This window comes from Cynoglossus semilaevis, chromosome Z (assembly GCF_000523025.1).
Source record: "Cynoglossus semilaevis isolate Cse_v1.0 chromosome Z, Cse_v1.0, whole genome shotgun sequence".
Taxonomy (NCBI): domain Eukaryota; kingdom Metazoa; phylum Chordata; class Actinopteri; order Pleuronectiformes; family Cynoglossidae; genus Cynoglossus; species Cynoglossus semilaevis.
This window is the reverse complement of record NC_024328.1, coordinates 16,684,757-16,703,966: the sequence shown is the minus strand read 5'-3', so window position 1 is coordinate 16,703,966 and position 19,210 is coordinate 16,684,757. Positions and strand designations below refer to the sequence as shown.

Sequence of the window (19,210 nt, the reverse complement as noted above, 5' to 3'; positions counted from 1 at the left end):
CTCCTTTTCTCCTTCCTTTGTTTCCAAACTCTCATACAACTCCTCACATGCCTTTTGTTTGGCCTTGGCCACTTCCCTCTTCACCTCCCTTGTCCTCCCTTTGTACTCCAGTCTGTTCTCTTCTGTTCTGTCACTGTCCCATCTTTTCTTCGCTAATCTCTTTCTCTGCACACTCTCCTGGATCTCATCATTCCACCACCAGGTCTCTTTGTTCTCCTTTCTCTGCCCAGAGGACATACCTAGCACCTTCCTACCTGTCTCCCTAATCACTGCAGCTGTAGTCTCCCAATCATCTGGGAATTCCTCAACACTACCCAGAACTGCCCTTACTTCCTTCCTGAAGTCTTCACAACATGTCTCTTTCCTTAGTTCCCACCACTTGTTCTTCTGTTCTGTCCTCACTCTCTTCCTTTTTGTCACCTCCATCGTCATTTTGCACACTACCATCCAATGTTGTTTGGCTACACTCTCACCTGTCACCACATTACAGTCATTAATCTCCCTCAGATTACCTCTTCTACATAGAATATAATCTATCTGTGTAGACCTGACTCCACTCTTGTAAATTACCCTGTGTTCCTCTTTCTTTTGGAAATAGGTGTTTACCACAGCTAAGTTAAATTGTAGCGGGGCATTATTCATTCACTTGTAGTTAATCCCTTGTGATTGTCTTAACTATAGAAGTAACTGCTGAGTGTAAATACATGTAACACTCTCATCTAATCATGAGTCCACAGTCTGTTAAGAGATTTTCTTTGTCTGAACTCTAAGCCAGGTTTTAAAAGTCTGTTTTCTAAAGAAAAATCTTAATATAAAATGATTACTTAATTTTATACTCTAGGTTTACTTAGGGTAAGTACAGTAACAATTTTTAAGAGTCTAAAAATTGTAATATTCTCAGACTCAACACTGCACGTTTCAACTCCCAGCAAGAATTGTACACTGCCAACTGACACTCACACTAACTTGTGACTTACCTAAAGTTCTCCCCTCAAACACATATTTTTTTGGTTGTAGTTTTTGTTAAAATGGGCTCCTTGAAATGGATAGATCAGATTTTCAAGTCTATCAGATTTAGATCTGATAGACTTGTCCTCTGATAGACCTAATCAGATCTTACACATCACTCATTTTTGACAAATACTGCACAATGAGCAAAAAGTGGAATTTATTAAGGAAATCTATGTTAAATACAATCGTCCAATAATTTGACTTTTTCTGTTTGTTCCCAGTGGATGATGTTGTGGATGTGAGTGATGATAACGAGGAGACTGAGGCAGACACAGAGAATGACAGTGAGAATGATGAGGACGAGAAGAATCATCATGCAACAGTAATGATGGAACACACACACACACACACACACACACACAGTGTCTTGTTTCTACATGAATGTGGTGTTATAAAGATGATTTGTCATTAACCTACTAATCACCTTCACATAAGAATTATATAGTATAATATACTGTGCTTTACAATATATTGGGGAAACTCCACTGAATATTAACTATGGTCACTGGGTAAATAATTTACTTATAATTTTTCAATATTTTGCGTAAAATACTTATTGATTGTGTCATGCATGGGCAGCATTTCTGTCATCTAGTTAAAAATACAGTTTAGGTATAGTCCACCAGAGGGCAGTCATAACGTTACAACGCCACAAGATCAGCAATCCTACTATACAGTAGCTGTTTACAGTACCGTTCTTAGACATGTGTTTTTTCCTTATGTCTTGTTATTCAGAACGATGACATAGAGACAGACATAAACAAACTTCACCCTAAGAAGTCTCCTAGTCGTCCGTTTGAAGAGTTGAGAGTCTATGAGAGATTCTTCATGGAGTTAAATGAAGACTTTCAGGTCTGTAATAATTTTCTAACACAAGATGAATGTAGGCTAAATATGACTCACACTATATACACCTATATACACACTATATATAAATGTCTTGATATATTTAATATGGTTATTGTCCAGAACAATGTTTGTTTGAAATATCGTAATTCTAACAGGGGCATACCTTCGAAAGCTCAAAAAGCACCACTACAACGTTGTCACCTTCGTCAGTGTCATCTTCATCATCGGCATACTTCACATCTTCCCTTTCGTCATCATTGTCCTCCAGCCGATCTTCTCGGGCAATAATTGTTCCTACTGCTCAGTCTCCGTCCCCAAAGCACATACCTAACACCAGTTCTCAGGGGGACTGCAAAGCTACCAAAGGACAAAACACTCAGGCTTATCCTCCTGCCTCTCAAACACCTCTCAAAGTGGACAATGTCCACCTGACTAAGGACCAAGACAAAAAAGAGTGGGCCAACATTCCTTCTCTAGGTGGAGATACATCCTTGGCCTCCCTCACCTGTCTGAAGAAGACAGAACAGGAACTAGCCCACGTCTTGGAGTCTTTCTCTCTGGAAGAGCCGGGTGCTGTGAATGCAGAAGACGAAACAAAGGGAGGCAAACAGCTGGGGTCTCCCATCAATACGTCAAGGATGAAACAGTCTCCCCTGCTGTTAGAGGGTATTGTGACACGTCGTGTGGGAGGAAGTGGAGGAAGTGGAGGAGGAGGCAGCAACTGGGGTTCAGACTGTGGTTCAGAGGGTGCAGAGGATGAAGGAGGTGAAGGAGCACTCCTGGAGGTGCCTGATACCGCACTGCTCCTCTCCCTGCATGATCCTGACCTTTATGTGGAGATGGTGAAGGACACACACTCAGTACCTCAGTATGCAGAAGTCGCATATCCTGACTACTTTGGTCACGTAGCCCCAACATTTCGAGAACCACTCCTGGAGAGAGTTTACGGTGTACAGAGGTGAGTGCTCATGGTTAACTGATATTGTTGTGCATGAAAATACTGTAGTGGATAAATAAGAGAACATAGGTAAAACAGGACAGTTGGTTTTCGAACACAGCCCGCAGTGGGTAATAGATAAAGTTCCAGCATTTCCTCCAACTGTAAATCACCCAATTAGCATTTAATAAATTGCAAGATGTGAATTATTGGAAACAACCTGTTGACCGTGGTATGAAATAGGAGAGAATACAGAATTTCAATGTTTTTTAGCCTGTTGTCAGCCAGCTTTTACCATGACAAGGCATTTTGAAATATTAATTAAGGAAGAATAATATACTTAATTCGAACATTCATCATTGCATACAGCTTTTAACCAGACCAACACATTTTGAGTGTGCAGTTCATCAACAGGATAAACAGAACATGCAGCTGAGCATGGGCTGATTTGATTGGTGTGGGCCACAATCTAAGTCAAAGATTGTGGACCACTCCAGTCAATCAGACCCTTTTTTTACCAGGGGCCACATCAGCAATACGGTTTCCCTCAATGGGCTGGATGCAACTGTAAGACTGTACAGATGTAACTACCTCATAATGTATTTATTAATGTTTCTGCAATTGATAATTGTTTAATATTGTTTTAAGTTACAAATAGCGTGCATTGCTCTGTGAAATAAAAAATATATTTTAATTTATCAAGTTAAGAAACTCACATTCAAATCAAACTTTACAAAAATCTACTCCAAATGTGCACCCTTCCCCAGTCAGATTCTGATGTACATGTGGGGAATATTATTATGTTATTGATATTATTAAAAAAAATACTTTTACAGCTCAGTTAGTTGAGATATCAATTTACCTGTTTGACAATTTTTATTTTGAGTTGTCTCTCTAAGGCCTTAAATTTACACCCAGAAAAGGCTTTAACAATGGTTTTAAGATGTTATCGATGTTTTGGCTATAAAATAATTGCACAGCATTACCATTACATTTAAGACTCAGTAATAACATACAACAATACTCAGTGAAAACACAGTATGTGTGCAGGTCAAAATCCCAGAGCCAATATTAAGTTTTTTCAGCTCTGACATTAGCACATTTAGCACTTGCAAAAGTGTTCTTATATTTAGCCAATCTGTTGTCAGCTGTTGACAACACAACATATAAGCACTCCTTTCCTAAACAATGTGTAGTTAGCTGCTGGGAGATTAAACTAGCTTTAACAGGCTTAAAAGGCTTTGTATGAATTGCTTTGGAAAATGTTTAGATCTCAAACACTTTCTTTTTTATCTGGCTTTGCTATGAAGTTCCTGCGAGAGAGATGAGAGATTTAATTTTTTTAGTAATTAATCTAATGGTGTTGACAGACGGCACTTCCTTACCAATTATTGCATTATCTTTAAAACACACTTTCACCTGTTGTGTTAATTTGATGTTTGTGTTTGGCTCTAATTCTGCAGGTGTAAGATATTCCAGGATATTGAGAGGTTGATTCACCCTAATGATATCCTGGATAAAGTAGTTTATGACCTGGATATGTCTTGGTAAGTTCCTCTCTCTGGGTCTGTGAACATACGCATTACTCAGTCTAAGTGAAGCTAAGGGCTAGCGATGTCTCTATTAGCTGGATTTATCATCCATATATTAAGGATATATTAGAGTAATGACTTCTCAAAAGTATCATTTGGTCCTTCTCATGTTTCAGTTGCCCTGTGGTTGAAGATGATGGTGAATCATTAAAGTTCAACTCTCAGTTTGAGTCTGGAAACCTCCGGAAAGCAGTGCAAGTTAGAAAGTGAGTATTTGTTGAAGCATGAGCTTCAGTTGGATACATATAGGTAAATAGAAATCTTAAAACTAGGGCAGTCAAAAGAGATTAAAATTTGAATGCAATTTTACCACCTGGGCACAATGGTACTGTATATACAACAATTTCACCTTCCATTCACTTATTATGTTGCTAGTTACACATAGTGCAGGAAAGAGTTTCTGCTTAAAATACCATTTCAACACCAAGCGTGCATTTGCAGCAATTTACATTTCAGGTGAGACACCCGGCAGACGCAGTGAGGATTGTGATTGACTTTATGCCAGTTAATATTGTTGAGGACAATATAAAAATTGTGATAAATTACAGTTAAATTTAATTATGATTAATCAGATTTAAATTGTAATCGTTTAACAACCCTAATCTAGATTAATTGCAATTAATCATTGTAAATTGTTATGAATTACGATTAATCGTGATTATTCTTATCTACCACCATACCAGCATTATATACTAATGCCGATGTATGATTTAAGAAAAATGTTCCTATTTGCACAGGTTTGAATATGACCTGGTGCTAAACTCCGACATCAACAGTAATCACTACCACCAGTGGTTCTACTTTGAGGTGAGCGGGATGCGTGTTGGAACCACTTACCGCTTCAACATCATCAATTGTGAAAAGTCAAACAGCCAGTTCAACTATGGTAAGACGGACTGTAACATTTAAACAGTGGGAAGCAGAGGACAGTGTTAAATGTTGTTGGATTTTCCTTTGTTTGTGTCTGTCTGTGTAGGCATGCAGGTGCTAATATATTCTGTACAAGAGGCAATTGGTGGAAGACCTCGTTGGGTCAGAACAGGAGCAGACCTCTGCTACTACAAGTAGGTTTTGTCAAATGATATTGGCTATTGTTTGGAAGAACTAAGTGATAGCATTGGTAACAGTCTCTTCTATCAAACAGAATGCTAAACTAAATGTCTGAACTAAAGCTGCATTATCGAGCTAATATTTGTTTATAGAGCAATAAAACAGAGCTGTAAAATACTGTTGTCAGCAGCTAATCTGGTTGGCAACACTGGAGAAATAAAAATGGATTAGCTTTACTGTGAGCCTGTAGAATATTTTGTTGACTTGTCATTTCTCACACAATCCACACATTTAAAATTTACATTTAAAAAGATGAACAATACAACCCTCTAATCAGGCCTTTTATGTCAGCCGAAACTAAACATTGTACATTGAGTTATAATTCAGTTTAATGTGTGTTGATGCAACATCCAAGTGATGAAACGTCTCTCATCTCCTTTAGGAATCATTTTGCCAGGAGCTCTATAGCAGCTGGTGGTCAAAAAGGAAAATCTTATTATACTCTGACATTCAGCACAACCTTCAGCCATAAGGATGATGTCTGCTACTTTGCGTATCATTACCCTTATACCTACTCCACTCTCAAGGTAGTGTTACAGTATGGTTATTGTACAGATTAATTTTTTCTCTCTCTGCACGGTCAGCTCTTACTGTAAATCCCCAATGTGACCCCTAATGATCCTGTGTTTTTGTGGTTTGACTTTTTTACTTTCTTTGACAACCTAATACATATTTGCTGTGACATTTGGGTTTTCTAAATCACAAGTATATGCTTGTGTAGCAGCTTGTTATAAAAAAAACATAATGTTTTTTCAGCATGTACTGTACCGTCGGCTCTAATATAACATCACAGGCCCTTATTGTTCAAAACAAATACAAACCTTCTTGTGTACCTTGCAGCAGTAACATGCGTTAAAGTTGTTTCTCTTAGCATTCCTATCATTGCTTCACAAGGGCATATGGAGATTCTCAGTCAAGCTTATTTTAATGATTTATTACCGGCTTTGCCTTCTAAGAAGTGTAAGGGTGAGTAAGCCCCTCAGTGAAGCCTAGTAGACGTGACATCCAGTCTATTAAATCATACACACTTGAGGTGTAGGAATAAGTTGGTTCGATCACAATTATCCTGTATGGAGAGTCTTATAAACAGGACAGCAAAAGCAGCTATCCCTCACGGACAGCTGCTGTTATCCAGCTGGAACTGAAAACCCTTACCTGGAATTACATCCACCTATTGCTGCTTCTGCCTATAGCTGGGTTAGCTGTAGAATGATAAGAACTCAATCGGAGGATAAAGGCATGGCTGGGCTTTTTGTCACACCAAGATTGCTTGTGGTGCACCACATCGGGCTGGATGCGTAGACATAACTAGATATAACATGTTTAAAATAACAACAAAAGGCATTTAGGGGTGAAGCCCAGGGGGCATGAAGCTCTGGATGTGGAACAAGCCTATATTCCTGAGGGTCTCTGTGAGTAGGAAAAGGCCATAGATGACTTCAGAGGAACTGCCACAAGTCTGCCAACAAGTGATGCTTAAAGAGCTGTGATCTAAATCACTGACAGCAATTTCCACCATGTTGGAGCAAAGTCTGAGGAATCAAGCCAAAGAAGGAAGCCATTTAAAGTGAGAGCATTTGTGCATGAACACATCCACTCCTAGTTGTTTGCTCTCTTCTTGCAGGAGACAAAACAGTGGACACTGCACATTCCCTCGAGAAGCAGACACATCCAATGCCTCTCACCTGAACCATGTCTAGTTGTTATTAGGGCCTGAGTTATTGTACAGGAACAGCTAACTGATGCTGCACGTTAAGAAGTGATCTTTGTGGAAGTTTGTTTGAAGGAAGTTTGTGAAACAAAAGACATTTTCAGGATTGGAAGGATTCTCCTATCGAATTTCCTACTGGTTAGCATGGACAAATTACTTGCCTGGAGTATGTTTTTGTTACTTTTTTCTACCATTATTGTAAGCTTTAACTGACATAAATATTTTTTTACAGCAACAAAGTTTATAATTAACTCACAAAACTTTGAGGGATCGACAAAAGAACAAAGAAAAAGGAAAAAAAACAACTAATTAGTCCTATGGCCTTGTTCACTAAGAAAATTAGAAATATCTGGATTTGTTATTGATGTTTACTTGGGCAGAAGCAGTATACACTGTGTTGTGTTGTTTGGTGAACAAAATGCCTAAAATTGTGGGACAAGACACCAAAGTCTGATTCCTGCTAAATTCCTAAGAAACAAAAAAGATCTTTGAATGATGAGCAGCGTGTACTTGTACTGTATGGCAGGCACTGTATGACACTAACCAACCCAGTCTGAACTAGTGAATAACAAGTTAGGGCATTAGGGTTGCTGATTTAAGTCAAGGGAAATGGATGAGCTTTAGAAAATAATTATGCGATTGTAACTTGTTGTTTTGATGACTAAACCCTCAGATGCACTTGGCCAAACTGGAGGAATTGCGGACTTCTCATATTTATTTGAGGCAAGATATCCTGTGTGAAACCCTGGGAGGAAACAGCTGCCCACTTCTGACCATCACTGCAATGCCTGAGTCCAACTCCAATGATCACATTTGTCAGTTCAGTAAGTAATTCTGGGGAAATCTGTTTATAGTGTTGGTGTAAAGGTGGACTACTTTTTTTTTTGATCTGAAATCTTAACAGCACAATGTCAATAGAATAATTTACCTTAAGGAAAATAAGGAATTACATTTAGTCGTTGCAACTTAAAATGTCAATCCTCTTTCAAGAAAAGGGACAATAAGACCCACCAAAAATTGTTTTTAACCTCTAATGACCTGTTACTACATTTTTGAAGACCATCACAAAATATGACATAGTAGCAGTTAAAAACTCCTAAAAAGTGTCCATAGACTATAAATACTCCCCAAAGCCACCAGGGGGCCTGAGTTTTGAAGGTTTCACTGCATGTTGGATAGATAAGTTTCCTATAGAAAGAGTCTAAAAATAAAACACAGTAATGTTAGTGTACATGGAAACATTGCAGAATCATCAGAATGGTCACAACCACACTCTCTAGCAGACTGGACCATAGTGCAATGAATTAATTGAAACCCAAGCAAACGTATTAAAAGACCTTGAGTCTTGTATTACTCCACTCCAGTTTTAATCCAATATATCCTCAAAGACATTGATTTAAAAGTGTTGCTCATTTAGCAATGTTTGCGAGACTGTTTGTATTTATGTTGACATCAGTTTGCTGCTGTTGTAAATGATTATGTCATGTCTGTGTTGTGTCCTCACTCTCACCTCCCTCTGCAGGGAATCGTCCAATAATCTTTCTGTCGGCCAGGGTACACCCTGGAGAGACCAATGCCAGCTGGGTAATGAAGGGCACACTGGAGTTTTTGATGGGCACAAGCCCTATGGCAGCTGCCCTCAGAGAAGCCTACATCTTCAAGATAGTCCCTATGCTTAACCCTGATGGAGTAGTGAATGGAAAGTAGGTTAAAATGTTCCAGAAGTGCTTTTGTTTTTCATGGTAAAACTCTAGCTGCAGCTTTATCATCATCAGTTTCAAGCGACTTCTTATGAATATTTATCCTGTTATAGTTTTTTCTCTTGTTCTACATCTTTTGTACTTAAGCCATCGCTGTTCTCTGAGTGGAGAGGATTTGAACCGCCAGTGGCAGAACCCCAATCCTGAGCTCCACCCGACCATCTACCACACAAAGAGCCTGCTGCAGTACCTCGCACACATACAAAGGGCTCCTCTGGTATGATTGATAATCAGTTATGCAAAGTGAAAAGTAAAACTTACTATTACTAGTCTATTATGAAATGTAATTTTGTTTTAAGAGCATTAATATTGATATTTTAGTTACTGTTGTTGTTTGCTCAGCCTCAGTGTGTGTGTGTGATTTGGCCTGATGTGCATATGTGTTAGACTTTTGAATGTGTGTGTACAGGTGTCCTGCGACTACCACGGTCATTCCAGGAAGAAAAATGTCTTTATGTACGGCTGCAGTGTAAAGGAGACAGTCTGGCACTCGAACATCAATGCGACAACCAGTGACATACATGAGGACCTTGGATACAGGGTGAACACACACACACACCTTGTAACTGACACTTACTGTAACATTACCAGACTCTGTGTTAAGAATGTATCATGTTGGGCAGGCATTGGCTGACTAAATGCAGAATGTTTATTCAAAGTGCAAAAGATTATCGCAGTATTTGTATATTTTTGTCAGACTACTTATCTTTTACCTGACATTCTGCAATGTTTTTTAAATTGTATTAAATATCATGTCACATTTAGAATTGTAATTCCTGATCTTTACCAGAAACCTGCCCTGTAAATAAGACAGTCTTTGTTGAAACCTGATATTTGTCCTTATCATAAAGACAAGACCATTCTGCCTGCTCAAATATTTTTATGTCTGTTTTCCAAGGCCCTTCCTAAGATCCTGTCTCAGATCGCCCCGGCCTTCAGCATGGCCAGCTGCAGTTTTGTGGTTGAACGCTCCAAAGAGTCAACCGCCCGTGTTGTTGTATGGAGAGAAATAGGAGTGCAGCGGAGTTACACCATGGAGAGCACACTCTGTGGTTGTGACCAGGGTAAATATAAGGTGAGAGGTTTTTAAAGCACACATAAAGTACCTGTTTATTGTTGATTACTATAATTATCTTTTTTTGTTTTATTTCCCTTTGTAGAGTTTAAGCAGGTGATACACTTGGTTATTCAGGAACACAGAAGTTCACAATTTGGTCATTTTTAAAAAATGTTCAAGTAACCATAACCAGCACAGCGTGATTAGTAGCACTCAGTATTTTGCAGTAGTACCTTACTGCAAAAAAAAGACTAATTTAGGCTCTGGGTCTTATCGAGTTTTTTTATATGGATGTTTTCAACTTTGTTACTATGGTTTCTTTCTATAGTCCAAGAAGACTACGGGTGTAAATGTAAACAACTCCCTCATGAATGGATGAGATTACCAAGTGTCCAGCAGATGGCACTGCAGTCATTTCTGTCTCTCGAAACTGTTTAACCTCTTCTCTTTTCTCTTCCCGACCTTTGACATCCTTTCTCTGTCTTTCCATCCCAAACGATTCCTTTCTGGCTGTAATGTCCCAGTTCTGAACATATCCTGCAGTAGTTCCATGATGCATTTGGGCTCAGAACTGTTCCCCACACTGCTGTTTTGTCAAAGTATTTGTCCAGATGTCCAGGAACTAATGTCTGCTGAACTGTGGCCAGGCCACCATGTTTGGATATTTGTGGTTTTTCTTGGACGAAAGAGGAACATCTTTTTTTGTGTGTGCATGTGTGTGTCCTTGTGTGTCTGTACAGTTCCAGTAAGCTTTAAAGTCTGGGACCACACTGCTCTGAATGAATTGTAGCTGAGTGCATGTATTTGAATGTAGCCTCCAGTGCGAATGCAATTTATATCACGTTTCCAGCATGAAAGGGTTCCAGTAGTCAGGCCTTTATGGCACTGAAAATTTTCCCGTTTGAAGGTGTACACTGACTTGATTCCCAGGCCCTAGAGCAGCTGTAAAAAACTCTACTGCAGCCAATTTGAAGTACACTGCTGTTGGACCATTGAAATCATCCTTTGAATGTATATGCATCTTATGGTGAATATATTAGTATTTTAATCTCTTTGATGTGCTCTTGTATGTTTTCTCCAGGGTCTTCAGATTGGAACTAGAGAGTTGGAGGAGATGGGAGCTCAGTTCTGTGTGGCCCTGCTGAGGCTGAAGAGACTGACGGGGATTCACAATCACCAGCATCTGCTGGACCTGGAGAACGATATCATTGGGATGCAGACTAAAGTTGTCAGGTTGGCAGTGTCCACTTGTATCACAAAATATATTTTTTACTGTAATTTTCAGACCATAAGGCGCACTGCATTAAAAGGCGCACTATCAATGAATGGGAATATTTTCATACATAAGGCGCACCCGGGGGTGCACATTAAGCGAAACAAAACAGTCAGCGAAACAATTAAGCGGAATATATCAATATCCTAGTCAGTGTCATCGCTGTTAATTAGCTGTTCAGTGATGATTCGACATTTGCGACTGATTCATTAGCCCAGACATGCACAATCCATTAGCAGACAGTGGTGTAACTTGCCCGGCGTTGCCTCCCTGTTTTGGTGAATGTGTGTTCGCCTTCTGTCATCCAATGCTTCCATGCAGCTTGCAATTTAAATTTAAACGCCCTGTTAACACCAGTATGTAGCGGTTGGAATTCTTTGGTTAATCCACCCGGAATGAAGGCAAGTCCTGAATTAGTTTGCTTCACTTGGGTTTTGACAATATCGGTAAGAAGGGCGCACATGGAGTCGCAGATCAATAGGGACGGAGATTTGTGGAAATGGGTAGTGACCTAAGTTGGACACAGGAGGACGGTGCTGTTGTTGTTGTTGTTCGCCCCTCCAGAGTCAGGCGGTTGTCACTATTTTTGTTCTGGATGGTCACTGTGTTGTTTTGACGCTGTTCCGTGCGGACGTTGTTTTGCAGAGAGAGTGTGTGTTTTGCCTGTATCGATAAAAAAGGAGATAAAAAGAGTTATTGACCACAAAAAAATCGACAGCCATGCGTCTGAGTTGTCTTTCTGCATCGCACTGTACATCGACAATACAAAAACACAACTCAGAGTCTGCGGGTGTTTGGAGGCACGGCGCGACGCACACGGATTTGGGTTACGCAACTATATTGTAATAATTGTTGTTGAGCATCTTCTAATTGTGATAACAGAGTTAAACGTCATTGTTGACTTCCAATGTGCTTCAGTTGTGTGCCATTATGTGTGATGCGCTGTGTGGTTTGGCTTTATAAAATCGGTTTGAGCTCAGTAAGCGCAACCAAAAGTAATACATAAGGCTCATCGGGTTATAAGGCGCACTGTCAATTTTGGAGAAAATTACAGGTTTTTAAGTGTGCCTTGTAGTGCGGAAAATACGGTAATCATCAAAGATTATTGTGATGGTGATGAAAAAAAGTGATGTTAAGTGTTTAAAAATAGGTTTGACATTTCACCTTTTTTTCTGTGATGCTTTTGCTGCTTTGTTTCATAGGAGGCCTTTAAAATAACCCTCAGATTTATTGTTTTAGTTTTGGACTTTTTGTATGTCACACTGAGCTGTGAAATTAACAAACAGCAGTGTCGTAGGTGGCAAACAGAATTAAAACAAACATACATTTTTGGTAACAGTAATGTGATGAAACACCTCACAAGTTGTTTTTAATTCACTAGCGGAAATAGCTGAAACCACATGTGAGTGGTGGTAGTGCATTTTTCAATGTCTTTTGATGGATAATATTCTTTGTTGTTCCTCAAATCTGCCCATACCCCAGTACTTCATCCACCCAGAAAACTTTGTAAAGCTTACCACTACTCTTTGTAGTCTTTCAAGAATATCTGCGTTCTATGCAGATGTTTCTGGATTTTCTACCTAGTCCTAGTTGAAAATTGATTCTTTCCTTGTTCGTCTCATATTTTGGATCATCAGAGTTGTAAATGGTGCTGTAAACACTACTGTGTGATTGGCTAAGGACAACAGCAGTCACCTTTGGTGTTTCCACTAATGAACCTAGAAAAAAACAGTGTGTTCACCTGGGCTTTGTGTACATGGTAAGGCTAATCCAATAAAACCAGCAGCTGTACCTAATGCGTTTTTATGATACATTAGGCAGTGTGTAAAGATTTAACATTTTAATTCCCCAAAATTGATCTTTGAAATGTATTTAAACTGAGAATATCATTGAGCTTTCTGAACATTGAATGGATGTTTGTGTTTCTGTGAAAGCTAACGACTCTCTTATCCTCATGCCACCTTACTAAAGTAGTTTAGTTTAGTAGTTTATATATATATATATATTTTTTTACACACACATTTTAGGTTAGGTTAGGTTCTAGTTTCACGTTGGGTTGTGTCAGGAAAAGCATCTAACGTAAAAACACAGACAATTTTGTGGACCTTCTTTCTATTCCTTCACATTTAGTCTAGATGCATTTATTGCTATAATTCATAACTCCAACACTAATCACAAGTTAAACTATTTAGAACTATTTGTTTCAGATCTATTTTTTTACACTAATGTATTATCATTAACGTACTGGAGACAAATTACCCTACAACATTGTTTCTGGCCTTAATTAATTTTAAGGCCAAGGCAAGGTTAATTTTGCCGACACTCCATTAGTTTTAAAAGGCCAATCAAATCATTTTGACAGTACATTCTGGCATTTAATAATTAATAATGCCAACCATCATATTATTTTTCCTGCCCCAGTGAATTGCTGTTTTACACAATAATTAAATTTATATTGAACAGCAACATGTGATTGTCAAGCAGATATCCTCTATTTTGGTATGCTGTAGATATGCCAAGGATATTTATTTTGTTTAAAAATAAAAACTGATGCACAAGCATCACTTTATCTTAAAAAACACAAATTCTGTCTTGCTGCAGACTGATCAATCCCTAAATGAATTTTCATCACATTTTTATGGTTTGTTTTTTTCTCTCTTCCCCTCAGTTAAATATTCCATATCTCTGTAAAAAACGAGACTGTTAGTTTTGCAAAGACCGATCAGTTTTATGCATCATTAAAAAAACAAATCAAATAATTAATCTATTTTGGAAATACAGATAAGTTGAATCCCGAGCCTGTACGGATTGCTGCTTAATTTATTTCAGGGTTTCTGTGGAGCAGGGGTCAATCGTAGTATTCAGGCAGGGGCAAGCTGGACAGTTTCCCAGTCGATCACAGGGCCACATACAGTATGTAGAAAAGCAACAGCTCACACTTGCATTAATAATACGAGATAGCTTGTAGTAAACATTTTGCCTAGTACTGTTTGTTTTTGGACTGTAGTTAGAATCCAGAATGCTTGGAAAAAACTATACACACCTGGAAAGAACATGGAACTCCATACAGAACAAACCAAGGGTCAAACGAGTAAACCGCTGATCACTGAAGAGCGCCNNNNTACACTGTGGCCCCATACCCATAACAGCATGCTTAATTTGAGCTCATACATTTTTAAATTGACCAAAACCAAATCCTGACCACAAGGGTTAATCATTAAAATTTAGCCTGGTTCTCCCCAAAGATTTGTTAAAGCAGTTCTTCTGAACAATGGGCTCATAGACAAAACCACTTAGAGCTCATCTTGTCTCTTTCTCTGTCTCAGTCTCTTTTGGCTTAGAAACCTGTGCTACTCTCATATTGATACATTCATCCATCATTTATGTGTCTAATCGTTAGGAGAGCTCTGTGTGCGTGCATGCATGTGTGTGTGTTTATATCCTTTGGGATTGTTTGCTCTCATCCTGGGTTTACTGTTTGATGCGTGGGGCTTACTTTGGTACCACTTACCATTTAATAGGTCATCGCACAACAATTTTGTTGAGCATTATCCTGGGATTTTATATACAATAAGTCTTACTGTGGACATGTCAAACGCCACAGACAAAATCAGATGTATCTAGCTTCAAGCTAGTTGTCTGTGTCCCTGTGCTTGGACCTTGGTACATCTCCTGTTTCTCGAAGCTGCTGGTTGTTGTATGTGAGATGTGACATAATTAGTTCCTTTCTTTGAAAATGTAATTGTAACATAAAGGCAGTCAGTTGATGTGTGAAAAATGTAACAAAGACACAATAGTCTGGGTTGTAACCCATACCTCAAAATAAGCCTTCCAACGTCCCCATTACTAAAAAACATTATCACAAGCATGCACATTTACTGTACATATAATGACACACTCATTCTTTCTTACTCCCTCTCTTACACACTCACCCACTCACTCAAGCCTCTTCTTCCACTCCTACTCCAGTAAACTTGCTGGAAGATCTTTGTCTGAGCCCCTGTGATCGACTCTCTCCCTGGGATCACATTTCAGACCATTAACACCATTAATAACCCACTAAAGCCACTGAAACCTCAAAGAACCAGCAACCATTTAACCATTAAGACCCTCAGGGGAAAAAAGCAGCCGCCCCACTAACAGCATCGTTTGGTAGCAACCTTTTTTGTTTTTAGTGGTTTTCATTGTGTATTTTAAGACTATAATATATAAAGAGCATTAATTTAGATCCTTATATGGTGTTGTTAAATGGCATCTTTACATGAAAAACAAAATTTGAAAAAAATTATTGTATTTAATCTAACCCTGTTTAATGTTTTCAGAATTCAGAATTAACAGACTGTGTCTAAGAAATTCTTGAAGGCTGAACACTGAAACAATTTTCTCTATAGCAATTTTCACGGTGCGCCTTATGTATTACTTTTGGTTGCGCTTACTGACCTCAAACTGATTTTATAAAGCCAAACCACACAGCGCATCCCACATGATGGCACACAACTGAAACACATTGGAAGTCAACAATGACGTTTAACTCTGTTATCATTAGAAGATGCTCAACAACAATTATTACAATATAGTTGCGTAACCCAAATCCGTGCATGTCGCACCATGCTTCCAAACACCTGCAGACTCTGAGTTGTGTTTTTGTATTGTCGATGTACAGTGCGATGCAGAAAGACAACTCAAATGCATGGCTGTCGATTTTTTCGTGGTCAATAACTGTTTTTATCTCCTTTTTTATCGATACAGGCAAAACACACACTGCAAAACAACACCCGCACTTGGAACAGGGTCAAAACAACAATACAGTGACCATCCAGAACAAAAATAGTGACAACCAGCACCCCCCGGTAACTTAGGTCACTAACTGAGCAAGGGGTAAAAGAAGCCATTTTTGTCAACCTGGAAAAACCATGGAGGAGGTTGACTGAGACACAACCTATCACCCACATACAAAGCACTTTTAGGAACAATACCCAAAGGTTTCACCTCAGTTTCACACAACAAAGAGGCAAGTGACCAAAACTGTTCTGATGGGGACCACAACGACCCATCAGACTCTTAACGACTGTTTACACTTTCACAGTTGACCCCAAGGCCCCACCTAACAGTGTGGACCTGAAGTAGCTTTATTCTTTATCACCTAGATTAATATCTACTGTACTCCCCACCACCAGTTAGAACTGAAGAAGCCTCTTGGATGAGAGGTGAAATGTCTTCTTTTAGAACATTCCCGTCCAGTTGCCTAACAGAACTTTTTAAACTTGACCATGACCTGGATGACTGAGAATCTTCATAGATACTTAGGTTACTAACCTTTTCCACAAACCTCCGTCCCTATTGATCTGCGACTCCATGCCCGCCCATCTCACCGATATTGTCAAAACCCAAGTGAAGCAAACTAATTCATGGCTTGCCTTCATTCCGGGTGGATTAACCATAGAATAACAACCGCTAAATATTGGTGTTAACAGGGCGTTCAAAGTTAAATTGCGAGCTGTGTGTGAGCATTGGATGACAGAAGGCGAACACACATTCACCAAGACAGGAAGGCAACGCCGGGCGAGCTACGCCACTGTCTGCTAATGGATCATGGATGTCTGGGCTAAAGTATCAGTCTCAAATGTCATCCAAGCTTTCACAAAGGCCCGAATCATCACTGAACACCTAATTAACAGCAACAAGACTGACTTGGATAATGATAATGAGAGGGATCCCGGTATACTTGATTGTTCTGCTTAAGTGTTTTGCTTAATGCGCCTTATAACCGGGTGTGCCTTATGTATGAAAATAGACCCGTTCATTGATATTGCGCCATATAATGCGGTGCGCCTTATGGTCAGAAAAATATGGTAATCCGTTCCTGGACCCTGGATGATTGCTCATTCAAAGTTTTTCAACAGTATTTTGTGTACAGGTTCATACACAAAAACAATGAAAATAATTAGATACAACAATAAAGATAAAACCAACTGAATAAAGAATAAAGCTATAAATAGGAAAGGCAATTTAATTCATCCTGACCGGTGCTGAGGAGGAAATCTGAGAAATTATTGTCTCCGAACTGCTTTTCATTGATCAGAATCAGTACCAACCTTTCAAGGATTTTTCTGGAATTCTTGACAAATTGGATGGCTTAAATGGATAAAGTAACAATAGAGACAAACACCGTTTACAAAAATAATCACATTTATTAACACAACCCTATCACGTTAATGATAGTAGTTGATATATAAACTAAACAAGGCACAAAGGTGTATGTGTGTGCGTGCTTGTGTGCGTGTGTACACGAGTGGTCGTGTAAGAGAGAGAGAGAGAGAGATGTAGCCTCTTAGCTACCAGGCAAGCGACTGAGCCCTTCAGGCGTGTTCACATAAGCGACTGCGCAGTGAAAGAAGATCATCGAGGTAGAAGGACCGGCAACAGGAATTAAGGGAGGCATGTATGCGCTCACGGAGATGTGAAAGTGTGTACCTGAGCGCACCAAGATGCGCTCAGGTACAACGAGTTTTCCTGATCCCAATACTTATAACGTTACAAGCTAACAGAAATACTGACGGTGTACGAGAGTATAACACCGAGTTAGAAAGGATGATAGCGCATGCAACAGCCTAGCTATAAAAGCAGGACAGATTTCGGACACCACCATTCAGTAACAGTAGTGGAAAGTCCGCACTTCTTGGGTCCTTGCCAGAGTTGGGGACGTCCGTCTGGTTCCACTGTGTGCAGAGTCCTCTTGGTTCCGAAAGTCCGCTTCGGGAGGAAAAGTCTGATTGTCGATGTGCCGGTTCACACGATTACTGTTAGAAGGAATCCTGTCGCTTATAAACTTTTCAATAACTGCTTTGGTCGCAGCGCTACGTTACTTGTGTAACTTAATTACTGGTTAACTCAGTTAAGAAAAAGACGCTACTAGTGCATTTATCACCGTCGGCAATGGTGTCTACAAAAGCACGTTGGGTCTTCTTCTGAGACGAGCAGGTTTCTCTTTTCATCACGGGGTCCCACGGATAGAAAGTCTTGAACAGAGAGACTGAAGTTGGGACTGACTCCTCCCCCCAATCTAAAGGTTGCGGAGGTCACTGATCGTGACGTATGTGGATTAGTGATGTGTCGTTCGAGAGTGATTAGTTCAAAATGAACGAATCTTTCATATGACTCGGGACTCCCGAGACATATGAAAGATTTGTTCACATTGAACTCACGAATCACTCACAAATGACTAATCACTGCGAACAAATCACTCTCTGCGAACAAATATTTCACTGTGAACTAATCTTTCATTGCAAAGGAATCTCACTGCGAACTAATCTTTCACTGCGAACTAATCTTTCACTGTGAATTAATCTTTCGCTGTGAAGTAATCTTTCGCTATGAACGAATCACTCTCTGCTCTTTCGTTTCGTTCTCGCGGATTCGTTTCATTTGTCACGTGACAGAGAGCTCGGGTCTCTTCTGCTGTCATTCATCTTCACATTGTGGTGTGTTTTTATTTCTTAGCATTTCATATGGTTTTAATTGCTTATGACATTTTGTGTACTTTGTAGACTTTGTCAGCAGAAGCAAACCATGTTGCCTTCAGTATTTAGTGTCGGAGTGTCGTGGAAAAATTCTTCTGTTCCACTGGTTCTTTAACTACATATCACTTTAGAAGGAAATCTTATCTGTAATAAACTTCTTGAGTCGTGGAAAGGTTACAAAGTTTTATTCTGCAGAGAAAAGAAAGCTGAGACGTCGTCGTTGAGCAGGTCCCTCGAAGATCTCCCCTGGACACATTTTGCATAAGTTTTTATACCCTTGATGCGTCCTGTTTTCTACAGGTCCTGTTTTCTGCGAATTAGACATCTGGCATGCATACTTAGAAATTTGCAGGTTTCGATAGAAACAGAATATATGTAAATTTAGACATT

The 19,210-nt window shown here is 39.3% G+C and overlaps 1 protein-coding gene across 3 annotated transcripts in view; it reads left to right on the top strand.

Annotated features, from left to right (window-relative positions):
• Positions 1-19,210, top strand: part of agtpbp1 (ATP/GTP binding carboxypeptidase 1) — a 48,404-nt gene that overhangs the window by 15,783 nt on the left and 13,411 nt on the right. For 2 of the 3 annotated variants that reach the window (XM_017042951.2, XM_008336692.3), the window contains exons 12-25: positions 1,233-1,333; positions 1,747-1,863; positions 2,016-2,818; positions 4,261-4,344; positions 4,506-4,595; positions 5,127-5,275; positions 5,366-5,453; positions 5,882-6,026; positions 7,884-8,034; positions 8,733-8,913; positions 9,058-9,187; positions 9,380-9,511; positions 9,869-10,045; positions 11,109-11,260. In XM_017042951.2, the coding sequence (XP_016898440.1) occupies positions 1,233-1,333; positions 1,747-1,863; positions 2,016-2,818; positions 4,261-4,344; positions 4,506-4,595; positions 5,127-5,275; positions 5,366-5,453; positions 5,882-6,026; positions 7,884-8,034; positions 8,733-8,913; positions 9,058-9,187; positions 9,380-9,511; positions 9,869-10,045; positions 11,109-11,260 (2,500 nt within the window). Of the gene's footprint in view, positions 1-1,232; positions 1,334-1,746; positions 1,864-2,015; positions 2,819-4,260; positions 4,345-4,505; positions 4,596-5,126; positions 5,276-5,365; positions 5,454-5,881; positions 6,027-7,883; positions 8,035-8,732; positions 8,914-9,023; positions 9,188-9,379; positions 9,512-9,868; positions 10,046-11,108; positions 11,261-19,210 lie in introns of those variants that run through there. The other variant, XR_003048896.1, reaches the window with a different exon arrangement.